General features: G+C 32.7%; 1 protein-coding gene across 1 annotated transcript in view; it reads right to left on the bottom strand.

The window, feature by feature from the left end:
* Positions 1-20,800, bottom strand: part of LOC143062687 (uncharacterized) — a 35,697-nt gene that overhangs the window by 10,022 nt on the left and 4,875 nt on the right. The window contains exons 6-11 of the mRNA XM_076234430.1: positions 20,457-20,528; positions 15,182-15,401; positions 13,089-13,260; positions 10,638-10,742; positions 6,276-6,378; positions 4,051-4,209 (exon numbers count right to left, since the gene is read on the bottom strand). Coding sequence (XP_076090545.1) covers positions 4,051-4,209; positions 6,276-6,378; positions 10,638-10,742; positions 13,089-13,260; positions 15,182-15,401; positions 20,457-20,528 — 831 coding nt within the window. The remainder of the gene's footprint in view (positions 1-4,050; positions 4,210-6,275; positions 6,379-10,637; positions 10,743-13,088; positions 13,261-15,181; positions 15,402-20,456; positions 20,529-20,800) is intronic.

The raw sequence follows: 20,800 nt of genomic DNA, 5'->3' as shown, positions 1-20,800 counted from the left end.
AAACAATAATTCAAGCTACAAGACCAAGATCATTAATAGCACCTTTACAAATAGGCCTTGCTGTACAAATGCATCACCATTTCGGTTCCAGATTTTTGATAGACTCTCTGTACAATATGGGATTCTCATCATCGTATTCAGAAGTACAAAGGTATGAAATGAATGCTGCAATGTCCCAAGGAACTGATATACCGGAGGTAACAGAAGAAGGAAATCTTCAGTACATAGCAGACAATGTTGATCATAATTTAAGAACTATCGATGGTCATGGTACTTTTCACGGCATGGGAATTATAGCCAGCGTCACACCAGGATTTATGAGGACAAATTGTATACCAAGAACAGATGTTAACATAGAAGAACTCAAAGAAATTGGAAAAATTGATATTAGACCATATAAACTGGATAAAGAAACTCACACATCATTGAAATTCATGAAATTAAACCAAGTAAACGCAACCAGTTATTCGGAATCATTAAGTCTACTCTCCAGGACTGTTTGGCCAATAAAAAGTACTGGATGGTCAGCATTGTGTCAAATGGTATATGATGGAGTATTTCCGGGAAAATCAAGCATAGTTTATTTGCCAATGATTGACATGAACCCGAGTGACCTTACATGCATAAACTCAACGCTGCATTTCATCTCTAAAGAAGCAAGACGACACAATGCAGATCCTGTTGTTACATTCGATCAGCCCTTATACTGGAAAGCAGTAAATATTATCCTGAATGAAGCAGAAAGTAGTACCTTGAAATCTATGGTTGTCCGACTTGGTGGATTTCACACTGAGATGAGTTTTCTAGGATCTATTGGACACATTATGAATAGCTCCGGTCTTTCAGAACTATTAGAAACTGTTTATGCTTCTACTGCTGTTGGTCATATGCTTAGTGGTAAAGCCATTTCCCGTGCTGTTCGTGGTCATTTTCTTACTCAAACAGCTTTGACTCTGCTCATTACATCAGAAATATATGATTTTCCACAATATACACCTGGAACTGATACTGACGATCCTTCTCAATCATATTTAGATGACAAAGAAAACTTTCCAAAAGCGGATACAACTTGTGTTGATAATGAAAAGCCGTCAGAATCGAACCAAATTCTACCATCTGAAATCGAGCAATTGATAACAGTTTTTGAAGGTATCATACAAAGTAATATCTCGATCGAATCATTGAATGACAACCAAACTTTAAATATTATATCTGAACGCATCAGATTATTTAGAAAATCTTTGAAAAATTGCCGCACTGCTTCCCTTTGGTTCCAGTATATGGATATGGTTGAACTTCTCCGTCAATTTATCACTGCTGAAAGGACAGGAAACTGGAACTTACACTTGAAAAGTCTCCAGCAGATGCTTCCTTATTTAGCTGCTTCAGGACACAACCTATATGCAAAATCAGTTCACATTTATTTACAACAAATGCAAAATCTGCCTGCAACGCATCCTGCCTTAGACAATTTATTCAAAACAGGACACCATGTTATCAGACGAACGGATCGTTTTTGGGCCGGTTTGTCTACTGATCTGGTAATAGAGCAAGCCCTTATGAGAAGTTTAAAGACAACAGGTGGTCTGACCAGAGGCCGTGGTTTGAGCGAATCGCAAAGACTTCTATGGCTGTTATCAATGCCACAATGTTCACAAATGAATGAAGCAATGCAGAAACTTACTGATGTGAACTATAATACAAGTGAGCAGCACAAAGAACTTGGGAAAAGTAGGATAGATCAAGACAAAAAAGACGTTCAAATATTCAAGTCATTTTTAGGGGAAAGAAATCCCTTCAGTTCTGATATTAATTTACGGAATATTGAAACTGGTACACTAGCTGATGAGAAAGTTAACGTAGAAAGATCAGTGGATATAGGAAAAGAAATATTAAAGTCTATGGAAGATCAGTATGCAGACGATTTTGTTTTCAAAAAGAACAAACAGGTGGTAACTTTAGCAAGTAAAACCAATATAAAGATTGATGGCGAAGAAGTGGTTGTTGACCCCCAGTTGCTATTTCAACGACTTGTTGCAGCGGCAAACAACATTTTTCCAGATATTTCTGAAGTTTTCAAGTTTGAACTGTCAAGTACTCCAGCGGCATTATTCGAACCGTCAGGACTAATGCGACAAGCTCAAAAGGCAACATTAGGTGATGCCTTATGGAACATTGGAGACTGTGCTGTAAACAGAAAACTTGACTCTGAGCTACATTATGTCATTGACGGAGGTTCTTTAATTCAACGCCTACCATGGAATAAAGGGTCAACTTTCGGAGAGATCTGTCAACAATATGTGGATTACATAAAACGACGATATGACCATGCAGTTATCGTATTTGACGGCTACACATCAGGGCCTAGCACAAAAGATCATGTACATATGCGCCGGACAAAAGGAGTGGAAGGAGCTAAAATCATTTTTAAAACAACGACCCCTTTCAGAAGTAAAAAAGAAAATTTTCTAACTAACAATGAAAATAAACAAAATTTCATAAATATGTTAAGTGATGCCTTAGTAAAAAACGACTTTCAGACAGAACATGCAGATGCTGATGCTGATGTTCTAATAGCAAAGACAGGTGTCAATCAATCAATATCACACCCTACTGTGGTCATCGGGGAAGACACAGATGTTCTAGTTCTTCTTATATTTCACTGTACACTTAGTTCACATGGACTTTTTTACAGATCTGATCAGAGCAATCGAAAACTCAGTTCGAACAAAGTTTGGGATATTCAAAAAACTAAGCTGTTGTTGGGACCAGAAGTTAGCAAATTACTTCCGTTCATACACTCAGTTACAGGATGTGACACGACCTCAAGACTGTATGGTATTGGAAAAGGTCCCGTACTCAAAAAGATGTCCGAAAATGAAGAACTTCGTCAATTAGCATTACCATTTCTTAGCAGGTGTTCATCTGTAAAAGACATTGTAAATTGTGGTGTGCAGATAATTGCTTATTTGTATGGTGGCGTTCCGCACGAAAGTCTAGACATCATTCGCTACAGAAAATTTGCAAACAAAGTACTGTCGAACTCAGTTACATTTCTACAAGTTCAAACGCTACCACCAACATCAGCTGCAGCAGAACAACACTGTAAGAGAGTGTTCTACCAAATAATAGAGTGGACAGAAGAAACAAATCTTAATCCTTTGGACTGGGGTTGGTCAATCACAAATGACAGATTGACACCTATAAAAACTACCCTTCCAGCAGCTCCGGATAAACTGTTAAACATAATAAGATGCAAGTGTAAAACAAATTGTGACACACGTAGGTGTACATGTCGAAAGCACGGTCTAGAGTGCACAATCGCCTGTTCTGAGTGCAAAGGACATTTATGTACTAACGCAGAAAAGATAGTATTTGAAGAAGACCAAAACGAATAAAACTATAATTGATATCAAAGTTCGTTTTTATTACATTATTATATTGGTCAAAAGACAAGATTGTTCAACATCTGTTATACTTGGTATTTTTTAACTAAAAGTGTTCAATTTTAAACCCCAACAATTACAATTTCTGAACGAATTTGATGTTATCATTTTTTTTAAACGTAGAAGACTCTATTCTACAAATTGTACGAGACACATGTAAAACATTATGTCAGATTAAAAGAGAATTTTTAAAAAATCCAGCGATTTTTCACCAAAAAAGTCTCAATTTACCCCAAAATTACAATTTTCTTAACGAAATTGATGTTTATCGTTCTTTATATCATAGAAAACTCTATTCTGCAAATTTTACGAGACTTGTGTTCAAAAATTATGTCAGATAAGAACAAAAATAATATTTTCCGGTTTTCAGCGATTTTTCATCAAAAAGCCAATATTTACCCTAAAATTACAATTTTCCCATGGTCTGACACTTGCCGATTTTTTCTATGTCAAAGATATGGGGTGATACTGCCTTGTAAGCATAAAATAGTTTCTGTTGCAATTACTTTGAGGTCGGGTAAATTTTGAGCTAGAATGACTGGACTATTTATTATTCCATTCAAAAGGATGTAAATGGTATTACATACAGACTGACTTTACAAACCTTTCTTTTTACTTTTATGGTGGTATTTTTTAAGTCCATGGGTGGGCGGTTCTCTGTCACCATTGGTTTGTGCCATTTGTTGGTTCACTTGTACTATGGTTGTCCGTGAACATCCAGTTACTGCTGTCACAAATGTATAACAATTTTTCCTGGCACATGCTGTAATAAGAAAAATAAATTATTTTTATTTTAACGTTTCAACTTCACATGCATGTGCAGAATTGTTTTATGAAACACAGACAATCTGATGTGAACAAACAATTAATCCTTCTTACAGATTATAACAAATTGCTGTAATATGTGTTCCTGTTGGAATTGATATAAATGTGTTCCTGTTGGAATTAATATTTTATATCATATTTACCTAAGGACAAATATCCATTTTTTTTCCATAGGAAATTTTTCCTGAATATTTTTGGGAATTTGGAATAAATTTCTATTCCATGAGACTGACACCATATCAAAGAAAGACATATTACACCATGATCTTTTTAGTACTTCTCTTCATTTAAGTTAAAAATGTGTTCATGGTTATTAAATTTGTAACTATTTCCATACTATTCTAAAATAGAACAAGAGTGCATACGTTGATAGTCCTAATATAACACTTTATTTCAACTGTCACATAAACTTAACATTAACCAAGAAAACTAAAGATTGACCAATGAACCATGAAAATGAGGTCAAGGTCAGAAGAACCATGCCAGGCAGGCATGTACAGCTAACAATTCTTCAAAACAACAAATATAATTGACCTTTTGCTTATAATTTAAGAAAAACACCAATTCTTAACACTGAGCAATAAACCGTGAAAATTAGGTCACGGTCAAATTAAACTTGCGTGACTAACATATATATATATATATATAACTCGTCTAAACATCAACCCAACAATGTTAGATCTGTAAATTTGCTTTCGCAAATTTTTGGTTCTTCCCTCGCCTGGATTCGAACCCATATATATATATATATATAGATCATAAAATATTTCCATACAACATATATATGGTTGACCTGTTGCATATAGTGTTAGAAAAAAAGACCAAACCTCAAAAATGAACCATGAAAATGAGGTCAAGGTATGATGACACCTGCCAGCTAGACATGTACACCTTACAATCATTCCATACACCAAATATAGTAGACCTAATGCATACAGTACATGTATAAGAAAAACAGACAAAAACACAAAAACTTATAAACTATAACCACTGAACCATGCAAATGAGGTCACTGTCAGATGACACCTTCCAGTTGGACATGTACACCTTTCAGTCCTTATTTATATATAATATATAATAGACCTATTACTTATAGTATCTGAGATATGGACTTAACTACCAAAACTTAACCTTGTTCACTGATCCATGAAAACTGTCTGACAGGCATGAGGACCTTGCAAGGTACGCACATACCAAATATAGTTTTCCTGTTACTTATAATAAGAGAGAATTTAACATTACAAAAAATCTTAGCTTTTTTTTCAAGTAGTCACTGAACCATGAAAATGAGGTCATGGACATCAGACATGTGACTGACGGAAACTTCGTAACATGAGGCATCCATATACAAAGTATGAAGCATCCAGGTCTTTCACCTTCTAAAATATAAAGCTTTTAAGAAGTAAGGTAATGCATCTGCCCCTGGATCTCTATCCCAAAGTAGAGCTTTCAGAGACAAAAGTTGCAGGCTCAACAAAAACAGTGAACCTTGGAGGAATTGGGTAAATCCTTCTTTGATGTTGGCAATATTTCTATAACAGACCTGTTATTCCTTCTATCTTACCCATCAACAGTTCATTTCACAAAATAAAACTAACTGGGATTTGTTTTGTGAAGAATGTCACCATTCAAACTATATAAATTGCTTGTAGACAAATAGCAGTAATATTCTGTAGGATGAAATAGTTCAAAAAAAATCTATTGAAAAACAGTTTGTATTAACTAAAATCTGCAATATCTAACAACCTTCATTAAGTCTTCATTGGACATTAAACAAAACAAATGGCATTACAAGGATGAACTTAAAAATTGTTTTACATGTATCCTTGAAATATTTATGAACCTCAATAATTCTATTTCAGTATATCCTAAAATGTTTGTGAACTTCCACAATTTCAATTGATGCATATCCTGAAATGGAAGTATGGAGGTCCTGAAATATGTCTAGAGTTCCTTATATACAATAATTTTGATTATGACCTCTTATGATTAAATTTAACAGACCTGTAGGTGTAAGCATTTCAGCAATAACCCTTCTAGCCTCCAATTGACCTTGCATTGCCCTTCTCCTCCATTCTTCTAATAGGGTTCTGTGTGTCAAAGCCATCTATATCCAAGAAAAAACAATATCTGCATTATTTATTTAAAATAGGAAAATATGGTATGCATTTTAATGTAACAACTCTCCATAAGAGACCATAATAAGTAGAAGAAAACAACAATAGGTCACTCTACAGCCTTCAACAATTTGCAAGGCCCATATTGCAAAGGTAATAAAAGGTAAAACAAGAATGTGTCCTCAGTACACAGATGCCCTATCCGAACTATCATTTTCTATGTTCACTTCAGTGGACCGTGAAAATGAGGGAAATTCTCTAATTTGTCATTAACATTAGAAAGATCATATCATAGGGAACATGTTCAAAATGTGAGTTTTAATTATTGCGTTTTTAACACTGTCGCATTTTTCGCAATAATTTCTGAATTTACAGCATGTGACTGTACTGCTGGCTTGCTGTCTCCACATCTTATATTCTTATTAACAACAAACAAATTCTAAAACTAAAATAAATTAAACCAGTTGCTTCGCAGGGCCCAGCATTATACGACCGCAGAGGTTGAACCCTGTACGGTTGGGGCAAGTATGGACACAACGTTCAAGCTGGATTCAGCTCTAAATTTGGATTGTGATTAAATAGTTGACACAGCATAGGTTTCTGACACAGAATGAATGTGGTCTAATGAACTTAAACAAAAAATTTTGCCTTTGAGCAATTCACTATGCTGTTGAATATTAATCATCTCAAAAAAATGTTTGAAGAAATTTTCTTTTTATTTATGAAATCTGAAATGAAAAAAATTGACCCCCCAATTTTTTTTTCACATCCCCCTTTCCCTTATTTCAAAACTGATCTCAATTCAAATTTCTAATGAAGTTTGCAACAATAACTACTCATTTAAATACATCATAAAATATTAAAATGTAAAAAAAGTGCTTGTTATTACTGAATGGTAAAGATTGTTTTAATCTATCAGTTGGTAGTAAAAGTGAATATACATTGTATATTGTATAAAACAATGATTTAAGTTGATTCAACTACTATTCTGGACAAAGAAAGATAACTCCAATTGAAATCCAATTGGAATTTCTTGCTATTGCACAATATTGTGCAATTAGATATTTCTTGCTATTGTGCAATACTGTGCAATTGAAAATATTTGCTATTGCACAATACTGTGCAATTGAAGATTTCTTGCTATTGCTGAATACTGTGCAATTGAAAATTTCTTGCTATTGCACAATACTTAATATAATAATTTTGGATCCTGATTTTGACCAACTTGAAAACTGGGCCCATAATCAAAAATCTAAGTACATGTTTAGATTCAGCATATCAAAGAGGCCCAAGAATTCAATTTTTGTTAAAATCAAACTTAGTTTAATTTTGGACCCTTTGGACTTTAATGTAGACCAATTTTAAAACGGGACCAACAATTAAGAATCTACATACACAATTAGATTTGGCATATCAAAGAACCCCAATTATTCAATTTTTGATGAAATCAAACAAAGTTTAATTTGGACCCCGATTTGGACCAACTTGAAAACTGGGCCAATAATCAAAAATCTAAGTACATTTTTAGATTCAGCACATCAAAGAACCCCAAGGATTCAATTTTTGTTAAAATCAAACTAAGTTTAATTTTGGACCCTTTGGACCTTAATGTAGACCAATTTGAAAACAGGACCAAAAATTAAGAATCTACATACACAGTTAGATTCGGCATATCAAAGAACCCCAATTATTCAATTTTTGATGAAATCAAACAAAGTTTAATTTTGGACCCTTTGGGCCCTTTATTCCTAAACTGTTGGGACCAAAACTCCCAAAATCAATACCAACCTTCCTTTTATGGTCATAAACCTTGTGTTTAAATTTCATACATTTCTATTTACTTATACTAAAGTTATGGTGCGAAAACCAAGAAAAATGCTTATTTGGGTCCCTTTTTGGCCCCTAATTCCTAAACTGTTGGGACCTCAACTCCCAAAATCAATACCAACCTTCCTTTTGTGGTCATAAACATTGTGTTTAAATTTCACTGATTTCTATTTACTTAAACTAAAGTTATTGTGCGAAAACCAAGAATAATGCTTATTTGGGCCCTTTTTTGGCCCCTAATTCCTAAACTGTTGGAACCAAAACTCCCAAAATCAATCCCAACCTTTCTTTTGTGGTCATAAACTTTGTGTCAAAATTTCATAGATTTCTATTAACTTAAACTAAAGTTATAGTGCGAAAACCAAGAAAATGCTTATTTGGGCCCTTTTTGGCCCCTAATTCCTAAAATGTTGGGACCAAAACTCCCAAAATCAATCCCAACCTTCCTTTTGTGGTCATAAACCTTGTGTTAAAATTTCATAGATTTCTATTCAGTTTTACTAAAGTTAGAGTGCGAAAACTAAAAGTATTCGGACGACGACGACGACGCAGATGACGACGACGCAGACGACGACGCCAACGTGATAGCAATATACGACGAAAAATTTTTCAAATTTTGCGGTCGTATAAAAACTTATAAAGATCTACAGTACCCACAAGTGGGAGCGTAGCTATAATCCGACACCCCGAAATTCCGACAGTCCAGTAGTCCGACAGTCCAATAGTCCGACAGTCCGTTAATCCGACAATCCGATGGTCCGACACGAAGCCGTGCTGCTGCAAAGGATGATTGTCTGCTTAAAAGCGTATTAGCATGCTGCTGAAACGCGAGCAGTGTTTAAATTTAAAATAAAAATGGAATGCATCGAAATGGGATATAAATTAAATACCTTCTTGACCCCCCTTCTTGTTTGAACAATTAATATAAAATTCCTTATATCATCATGTCGATGTTGATAACGAGAATGTCTATTTACATACATTTTGTACATGCGAAAGCGCACGCATGTAACCAGGAGCACATATATTGTTAAATATACATTTCCAAGATTTAACGTATAATCTGGTTGAATGTGATATGTCACAAGTATTAGATGTATGCTTTTATATCTGAGGGGTTTCGCCCCGAAGATATGAAACGACTACTTCGGATAGAATAACATAGAAGTATCAATATTTTTTTTTATCTTTTCTTTTGTTTTCTAAAACAAGCAATTAGTTTTGATAAAATAGGAATATTAGTGTCATTATCTCAAATTTCAGTCAAGATGCAAAACCACTTTCAGAACGGTTTCAAAGTTAATGATTTGGAATTAAATCTTAACTTAAATTGCGTCTATTTATAATACCTTATCATTGCTCTAGCTTGTATGGCAATATAAACCTCTGTACAATCTAGTATTTTTTTGGTTTACTGATTGCCAAAACCTGAACTCTTTGCTGATAAAGGATAACACTTATATGTAAATTATTATAAGGACCTGAGCATCCCTAGTCATAGAATCATCACGACATGACACCAATTATGTGAAAAAGATTGGAATGAAGATGGACAATGACATGAAGACATTACGCAGACAAAGCAGATAGCGGTTAAGACCTATGACTGCAGTGCTGAAATTTTAAAAATGACAGCACGAAATAATAAAGGCATTTTATTAAGAAACAATGTTTTTTTTTTTATAGCAATACAAATACACTAACCAAAACATGATTAAGATTTATTCAACACAAAACCGTTGCCAGAATGCCTCTTTATTTTGAAATAATGAAAAAAATATATAGTCATTGCAAGTCTCTAACCAAATCATCAACACAAAAAAATGTTTTTAGAATGTCAATGTATTATGAAATAATGAAAAAAAATCGAGTTTTGGTTAGAATATTAATTGGCCAGTAATAGTATTGCTATAAATATGTTTATCATTGTTTTCATAATAGACAAAAGCAAACGTATAGGGTGCAAACAGACTTTTGGTAAGAACGTGTAGGGTGTGAAAGTGGGATTATTGCGATCCTGTACAAGACTGGTTTGTTAATTTTCTGTGTGAAAAAATATACCAACTTACAAACGCTCCATGTCTATATAGGCATACTTTTCAGAGACAAGTGACCGAGCGTCGGACTATCGGGCTGTCAGATCATAGGACTGTCGGACTATCGGGCTGTCGGATTAAAGGACTGTCGGACTATCGGACTGTCGGAGTATGGGACTGTCGAATTATAGGTCTGACCGCCCCACAAGTAACAGCTAATACTAAACCTTTCATTCCTTATTCATGGCATATATTTTCTATACAAGTAGAAACGTTGTAGGTAGTTAAAGACCTAATAAAATATTTCACATTCATAAGAATTGAATGTAATGACCATTCATACTTGAAAATTATTGAAATAAATTATAAAGATAAAGACATTTTACCATTACACAGTTGTCAACACAGCATCTATTTTTGGCTAAGTCATCAAATGATTGCAGTAGTCCGAGTCGAGCTTTACCTTTTACTGGCAGGGCACGAAACCTTTTCTGAAAATTATGAAAAAGTATAAAATTTTGATGTAAAGTAGACCTAGTGGGATGTTTCCACTCGATTCAATTTTTAGTGGAATTATTCCTCTGGATTCAATTTAGTGTATTGTACAATAGCCCTTTTAGGGTACAATTAATCAGTAATGAAATGATTATATGTTTATCATATTATTCTAATAAGAACTAATATGTTATAATAAATTAATATTCTATAGATGGGAGAACTCTATTCATGTTTAAATATTATGGCTGATGTACCAATTATTGTAAATTACAATCAAGTCAAAATGGTTTGATGTTTTCGACTTATGCATAAATTTAAAATATGATTGTGCTTGATTTATCAATATCTAATTTAACCAAATACAGTATATCTAATTCTGTAAACTGTTTTCTCAGCATAAGGAAACAATTAAAAAACAATAAAATACCCTAAATCTAACAAATGTAACAGGTATTAACAAATGTAATAATGTAAATGTAATAGGTATTAACAAATGTAATAGGTATTCACAAATGTAATAATGTAAATGTAATAGGTATTAACAAATGTAATAGGTATTCACAAATGTAATAATGTAAATGTAATAGGTATTAACAAATGTAATAATGTAAATGTAATAGGTATTAACAAATGTAATAATGTAATAATAGGTATTAACAAATGTAATAATGTAAATGTAATAGGTATTCACAAATGTAATAATGTAAATGTAATAGGTATTCACAAATGTAACAGGTATCCACAAATGTAACAGTTATTCACAAATGTAATGTGTATTCACAAATGTAAAAGAGAGACGAAAGATACCAAAGGAACAGTCAACTCATAAATTGAAAACAAACCGACAATGCCATGGCTAAAAATGAAACAGACAAACAATAGTACACATGACACAACATAGAAAACTAAAGAATAAGCAACACGAACCCTACCAAAAACTAGGGTGCTCTTGAAGTGTAAGATGATCCTGCTCCACATGTGGCACCAGTTGTGTTGCTAATGTTATAACAAATCCGGTAAACAGTCTTATTCTGTAGGTCACATTCATGACAGGGAAGGGGATTGTAATGTGTTTACATTTGCAACAGATATCCACAAATGTAACAGGTGCATAAGATATATTAGGCCAGACTTTTTATTTTATCTGTTTAACGAGAAAATTTGTAAAAAATTAGGGTCGAGGGGGGCGAAATAAAAAAAAAAATAAAAGTGCAAAATTGGTCCAGTCGACACTAAAAATAAAAATAAAACCATTATAAGTGACTTTTTTTTTTTTTTTTTTAATTTATCAAAATACAAGAACAATAAAATGAGAACAGACCAGTATATTAACCCAGAGAAATATAAATACATATAGTTTATATATGTCTCTGGTTAACCCTTCTATTAATATAAACATAAAAACTATGTTTTGATTCTGTATTTCCACTAATATAGATCCATGGCACCACTCAAATATATCAACCTCGCTGCATATACACTATATATGTATATACCAGTCACCCACGGGCCAGTCAGGAACCTCTTAGTGTATGCAGAGACATATATATATACACATGTGTATATATGTCCCTGGTGTAATAGTCCCAGAGTTAAGCAACTTTAACCTATAAATTGAAACAATGCTTATACATGGAAATATATACATTAATCAAGAAGATCTAACCAAAAGTATGTAAATGCGTGTGGAATGCGTAATTTTCCCTTTTTGGGTCAATTTTTGTCTGTCAGCAGTGCCATTCATGCGTCTGTAGTCATTATCGCAAGAATCCGAATTTCGGTCATAGCGGGTCAGTTTCAGATGAAATCCCGATTCCGATCCATAGTTCTACAAATTTAAATGTCGGACGAAGAAAAATTTACAAAAATAAACGATGTTTGATATGCTATTTGGAAAGGAATATGACGTTTTTAATGCAATACATGGATGACAAGTTTACTTTAGGCTAATTTCATCAAGTTCTGATGAAGTAATAACTGATTTTGCCGAAAGTTAGAATGATTTGATGTACGCTCTCGTGTAACAAGTATGAAAAGCATGCCACCAGCTTAAAAATCTTTCAGAAGAAAATATATCATTTATGCCTTGAATTTCTTTACTTTTAAATGAAAATTGCTGTTTCATTGACTTGGTAAAAATTAAATATTACCGATAACGAAATTGACTGAAAGCGAGTATCGTGAACAACACATTTTATTTTTTTCTGAGGATTTCGTAACAGTCGGCGGGAAAAATAATAATAAAAGTAAGAAGCACTACTTTTATTTTTATTCTAAAATCGGGAAAGGTGGAGTCAGCGGATCTCGTTAAACAGATAATAAAAAAAGTCTGGCCTTACCTCCTCTGTTTTCAATCTTTTATGTAAGAAGTTGTTGGAGTAACATAGAATTTTCTGTGTAGCACGTTCACAGAGCTGAAGTTTTCTCTTTAAGTAATCTCTGTTCATTAATACAAATTCAGTAAATTTCTCTGACTTTTTGTGCCCATTTCCAAGTCCAATGATAACATTCCTGAAATAAATAAACCCTTTCTGTGTTGATGTCATGCAATATTGTACATTATAAAATTAATAATTGAGTTGAGTACTTTATAAGCTTTTAACAAAAATAGCAATTTAGTACTTGAAGAGATGATCATACATTCTGTAAACTGGAGACATGGCATAAGTCTTAGAACAAAAATATCGCTCTCATTCATACTTCTCTTTTTTAATAATATTACTGTGCTTATCCAGTGACTTTTGGGGTATCACAATAGCAATGGCTCAAACAGTTTCCAAATTGCAGTTAGATTTCTTCTCCAACTAACTGATCAACTGGTATAATATTTCAGCAGATTGCTCAAGTGAAATGTTGTTACCATCCAGATCCAGTTAGTTGATATCTTTGTCATATGTTTCAAACACAAAAATGACTTACTATAGTATGAGTCACTGAATAAAAAGGTCTTATTTTGACATGGAAACTTCTATCATAAATAGATTTTATAAAAAAATAGTTGAAAACATTGTTTTGTAAGTCTATAATGTATAGCTCTGTTTTCCAACAACAAGTTAGTGCATAATTGTAATTTGGATTTTTTTTTCTAAAGCAATTACTTATCTGCTACATTTGTACCATTAAAGGGAAATAATTTACATTACTGAAAATCAGAAAATGTTGTCACAATTTTTGTCTGACAAATATCAACTTTCCTCATTTAATTTGTTTGTAACATTACTTTTATGATTATTAAACTTTTTTTATCCTCTGTTTTGAAAAGAAACAATGAAATTTATTTTTAAGATGATTAAAATTTTGAAAAAAATTGTAGGCAAAATCAGAAGCCAGGTATCATCATGATCATTGATTAATTTTTTAGTGTACAATAACTCAATAAAAATTATTTCCCTTTAATGCCATCAGATCAGTAATTTGTATGGAAAATATTATACGAGTCAGAATTACACAATAACTTTGTCTTAGAAGACATTCAAGACAAAGCTATAAAATATACATCTACAAAACAATGGTTTGAACTATTTATTTATAAAATCTATTTATGATAGAAGTTTCCATGTCAAAATTTGACCTTCTTATTCAGTGACTCATACTATAGTAAGTCATTTTTGTGTTTGAAACAATTGACAAAGATATCAACTAATTGGTAGGTATTACTTTTGATTTCACAGCACTCACTTCATACTAACAACATTTCACTTAAGCAATCTGCTAAAATATTTTACCAGTTGATCAGTTAGTTGGAGAAGAAATGTAACTGCAATTTGGTAAACTGTTTGAGCCATTGCTATTGTGATACCCCAAAGGTCACTGGATAAGCACTGTAAAACCTTATTATTTATGGAAAAAAACCAATTTTCTTGGAGTTCATGGTTAAAATTTTAACACATAAATATTCAACAAAGTATAGACTAGTCATAGGCCGAATGCACAATTTGGCAAAACCAAAAATTCTTATATCAACCAACGTTAAGTTTGCTTAATCCATAAAAATAGGTACTAAGGAAAAAATAACAGAAATCCATAAAAATAAGTACAGAGGAAAAAATAACAGAAATCCACAACAACTTAAGGGAAGGAAAATCTGTCCACTTTGAAAATAAATTACAATAAAGAAAACATCTGCAATAAACTATTTTTTCTTATGCATTGAAAATGGCCATTTTGTTGGTTAAACTTCATATTACCTGTAACTTTTTATTTTATTTTTATGTATTGTTTCAATCTTCAGGATTTTACATCACTCTTTCAGCACCACATGACTAAGGTGTTACAGTTAGGGTTTTATGAATATACCAACAAAAGACTAGCTTTACCAAGTTATGAAAAACTAAAATATGAATTTTAAAATCTCTTTTCATCTCTGTCTTTCTCTCCTTCTCTCTCTCTCACTCACTATCTCCCTCTCCCTTTCTTACTACCTATAATTTACCTCTTGACTTTTTTCGCTGGACTATTATCCGAGTTTTGATCTGAACTAACTTCAGTGTTATTGTCTTGCTGCTTTTCAGGACTGGTTTCTGAAGTTTTCTCAGGTGTTCTCAGACTCTCAGCTTCATTTCTATCATAACATTTTAAAGCACTCAGACGCCTAGCTTCTGATGCCATAGCACTTAGCTGTGATGCCCTTTTTTGCTTCTCAGCTTCCTGTCCTTAAATAAAAAACAAGTTCACATGTTTATCACATCACACAAAGTTTTATATGAAAGAGATCACGCATTGTGTTTCTTACTGTTTAATGTAATCAGTTACAATATTTTTTATTGTCTTGAAAAAGCAAAATCTATGAACGCCTGCTTTACTGACCATTAATTTCATGTTTAATGTCATAAAAATAATGGTTGTACTACACGTATCACATTAACTTAACAGTTGATCTATTGCATATGATAATTGAAAATTTAAAAAGACCAAAACACAAAAACTTAACATTGACCAATGAACCATGAAAATGAGGTCAAAGTTACATGATACTGGCTAGACAAACATGTACAACTTACAGTCATTCCATATTCCATAACCAAATAAAGTTGACCTATTTTTTTAGTACTTGAAAAAGACCCCAAAAATATATATAACTTTGCTCAATGAACATTGAAAATAAGGTAAAGGTCAGATGAACAAGAATGTGTCCAAAGTACACGGATGCCCTACTCGCACTATCCTTTTCCATGTTCCATGGACCGTGAAATTGGGTAATAATCTAATTGATTTGGCATTAAAATTAGAAAGATTATACTATAGAGAACATATGTTCTAAGTTTCAAGTTGATTGGACTTCAGCTTCATCAAAAACCTGAACGGACGCCCAGACGAACAGACGGACGGCAGACGGACGAACGAACGGAGAACAGACCAGAAAACATAATGCCCCTCTACTATTGTAGGTGGGGAATAAAAACTGACAAACTGTCATCTATCCCTAAGGCCTTACAATCAATCCATACATCACATATAGTTGACCTATTGCTTATAGTAACTGAGAAAAGGAACTAATCATGTTACTTAAAGACCAAACAGCCTATTTATTTCTACCAGTGATTTTTCCTTAACATTTTGTGTGAAGGTATTTCATGATTTGAGGAACAAAATATGATGAAAAAAATTGGGGGTCACCGACTTAGTTTTGTCGCTATAGCAACCTCAGTTTCGTGTTTTCCCGAATATTAACATATATTTGCTTCTTATTTAAACTCTCCAAAAAATCTTTTATATCAAACCTACAAGCATAATTCTTGTTTCACATTAAACAGTCGATTTGTAGCTATCAAATACAGGTTCAAGAATTTAAGACTCATATTGTTTTGATCTTTAAAAATATGTTTTATTTCATTCCCGCCAAAAATAAAACGTAGAAATGAAAGACGTTTCCAGTATTAAAAAATATCTACCAGTGATTTCTACATAATAATTTCAAGAAGGAAAGTGCCATGTGCACTCTACAAAATAAAGCCAAAAAAAGTGTATGTCACCGACTTTTCAAAAAAGTTATTGGTAATTTTCATGTTTTTTTCTCGTTCGTTTTGAAGAAAAGAGTTGTCTTTCTTCAGAACATTGCATCTGACGTCATAGTACAAACTTTCCTTGCTGGCGCACTATTTGAAAACAATCGCAAATTGGACGTTTGAAACCCACATTTAAATTTCCAAGACTAACAACTATATTCACCTACTTTATTATCCGATAATACAAGAGATTAAATGCACGTGTCAGTATCAGATCTTATGATGTTGTTGCCTCACAATAATAACCTTCAGAAACCCCATCTGTCGGAATGGAAAATTGTTTGAAATAACCTTTCTCGCCAATTTTGTTAGGAAAGTCTGTTTTTGTCCTCTGCCCCTCATAAGCAAAATTATTGAAAAAAAGAAATGAAAGATGGCACTGGCTAACTACAGAGTACTGTGTGGTTTTTTTTTCGCATCAATTTCAGAAGTTTGCCGTAACGAACTCATTTACTACTGTTGACAGACAGATATACAAAAGCATGGACAGACTTCTTTATACCATTTTATTTCCCAACTAAGATGAACGTATAGAAATTATTCCATCTAGTTTGTGAACTCATTATTTCTGAATATTTAAGATTTAAAGGAAATTAAAATTTATAGGTATAATATATGAATTAAAGTTTTTGATTCTAAAACGTTATACATCTATCATGAAATACAATCCCTGTTATTGCTACCTCACGTGTTTTGAATAAACCAGAGAGTAATATAAATTACAAAAAGTTTTAATTCAAAAATTAATTTAGAAATAATTTTCTGTTGAAAACTACAAAGTAAGATTTCTCCAATGGGATAAAATATTATAAATCTAAACTGCTAATTTTGGAGGAGAAAAAAAAGTCAAAATTGTTGCCGGCATTGAAAATCGAAATTTGTTTTCAATCTTTCCGGTCATAGTTTTAGCTAAATGAAAGGGAGGGATTTTATGTTGGATATTATCCTTGGAAGCAATTGTTTTTGTCATATTAAGTTAAATTTACAACTGTTTTATATGTTTTGCCTTACAGCTAATTTTCTAATGCATGTAGGGTGAAACTTTGGTTGGCTTCCTTGCTTTGTATGTATAAATGTTTATTCAAGCTTTGTAATTAATATTATCTTCATATATAGGTATGTAAACCTTATATGATATTTAAATTCAATTGGACATTATCACAAAATATACAAACAAAGCAAGCAACTAACTAAAGTGTTGATCTACTTACATTAGGAAATTAGCTGTAGGATCAGTGGGATCAGGCGAAATGTTTACCATTACTTCTTAAGACAATTTAAAATGAAACAAATGACAAACGACAATGACCCTTTGTCATAATTATAAGATTTTGTCAAATAAGCAGTATAAATAAATTTTAAATTCATTGCAAGATCTGACATTATTTAACGATAATCATCCAGATATTTGGATGATATTTTGGCTCTCAATAATGACGACTTCAGTATGTATATTAATGAAATTTATCCTGTTGAACTTACTTTAAATAAAGCTAATACTAACAATGACCACTGCCCTTTTCTCGATCTTGATATCTATATCACTAATGGAAAGCTGAATACTAAAATTTATGATAAAAGGGATGATTTTTCATTTCCTATCGTTAATTATCCGTTTTTAGATGGTGACGTTCCCTTGTCACCATCTTTCGGTGTTTATATATCTCAACTTGTACGATTCGCTCGTGTATGTAACAATGTTTTAGATTTTAACGAGAGAAATTTATGTATTACTGAAAAATTATTACACCAGGGTTTTCAATATCACAAACTAGTCAAAACATTTACTAAATTTTATTATCGGTATAAAGACATCATTCGTAAATGTAGCTCAACATGCAGACTTCTAATACGTTCAGGTATTTCACATCCAATTTTTTATGGAAATATTCTTTATAAAGCACAAAGGTGTCAGTATTCACCTCAGAAACTTACAAAACCTTTGAATAGACTTATTAAGAAGGGATATAATTACGATTCTGTTGTCAAGTCATTAAAGATTGCATATTTTGGCGTTAATATTGAGTCACTGATAAGGTCTTTGCATCGGAACTAAACACATTTATTCTAAAAACAGTTGTTGGCATGACACGGGTTATGTTCTTCTCATATATGTTATGATGGTATGATACTAAACCCCTAACGGGAAGGATGGTGCCTGATGTTCATATGATGAAATCATAATCTTTCAGTCAGTTTAATTGAAGTCTGGAGCTGGCATGTCAGTTAACTGCTAGTAGTCTGTTGTTATTTATGTATTATTGTCATTTTGTTTATTTTCTTTGGTTACATATTCTGACATCAGACTTGGACTTCTCTTGAACTGAATTTTAATGTGCGTATGGTTATGTGTTTACTTTTCTACATTGGTTAGAGGTATAGGGCTCCGGAGGGTTGAGATCTAACAAACATGTTTAACCCCGCCGCATTTTTGCACCTGTCTCGCTACATTGAAGACCTGTTGGTGACCCTTTGCTGTTGTTTTTTATTTGGTCGGGTTGTTGTCTCTTTGACACATTCCCCATTTCCATTCTCAATTTTATCAGTTACATGCATACGTTGCCAGTATGTCAAAACTTCTAGGAATAATTTTTTATCGGCCTGACCTTCTGAATACTCAATTTTTAAAAACTTTGAAAAATTGACATTAAAATTATAAGGATCAAATCACAGGGAACATGTGTACTAAGTTTTATATTGATATGACTTCAACTTCATCTAAAACTACCTTGACCAAAAACTTTAACCTGAAGCGGGACAGACGGACGAACAGACGGGCCAGAAAACATAAATTGAACATAAAAAACTTTCACCTACAGATCTAATAACCCTGGTACCCTGTACACAATTGAAAGAATAAAAAAAAACGAAATGCAGATCGGCGGAAATATAAGACAAAATCTACACATGTGAAAGAATAAAAAAAAAAATGCAGATCGGCGCAAAAAAGTCGAGATCAAAATTTATATGTTATTGTTTTTATTAGAACGAATGTTAAATATAGTGTCTGTATCCATTTGTGTTAAATTTCCACAAGCTATCAGCTCGACGTTTAATTCCTCTTTTCTTGGGAGACGTACTTTTTTAAAAGCGTACACCATGTTGGAATCCGTGAAAAACGCGAAATAGGACGTTATACTTTGACGTTTTCTCATTGCTAGAAACAACGTCATATAGCTTTTATGTCACTACCAAGTTGCTTTAGTTGATGCGCATAAACAATAGGCTGTTTGGTCTTTAAGGTGGTACCTAACACTACAGGGAGATAGCTCTGTAAAATCATCTAAGCGTTTTAATTACATTGTGTCGTTAAGGGAATATTAAGTTTTTCAATGATCAAAAATATGTGTTTGTCAAACTGCTATAAAACCAGTGTAATTTTTCTGATAAAACGGTTGGTGCAAATTTTTTGAAGTTTTATATTTTTGTAAAAGGGTCAAAGTAAATACTTTGTCAAAATTTTAAGAAAATTAAACAAGCCAAATTAATTTTAGTTAAAGTGTTTGGTACCATCTTAACCTTGACCATGTATCTATAAAATGATGTCGAGGATGGGGTGAATCTATCCAACACACATGTAGACGTTGCAAGGAACCCATATATACCAAATATATACAAATTTAGACAAACAAACAATGAACACTACATGCTCCAGATAGGTCAAACTTGGTACTGTGCATGCTCATCATTGCCTTTACTTACCATTAGCCTCAATATATATCTGTAGACAGGAACATTTCTTTTTTTTAATTACAGGACAATATAGATGTATAGCTGGAAAGAAAAAGTCATAAGAATTATGAGTTCTCATCAAATGCCTAAATATTACAGGATTTCTCTGAACCTGAGCTAATTTGAACATTTATTAACCTACCGGTATATCAATTCTAGCATTCATTATAACATAAGGTTTATATATCATCCTCTGGCAATGCATTAAACTGGATCTATTCTGGACTCCAAACAAAATGAAAAACACATAAACTTTCAAAAAAATAGTTTTATAAATTGATAATTAGTGTCAAAATTGTAATATGTAGTATCAA

Source organism: Mytilus galloprovincialis, chromosome 2 (assembly GCF_965363235.1).
Source record: "Mytilus galloprovincialis chromosome 2, xbMytGall1.hap1.1, whole genome shotgun sequence".
Classification (NCBI taxonomy): Eukaryota; Metazoa; Mollusca; class Bivalvia; order Mytilida; family Mytilidae; genus Mytilus; species Mytilus galloprovincialis.
This window is presented reverse-complemented; position numbering and strand designations above follow the sequence as displayed.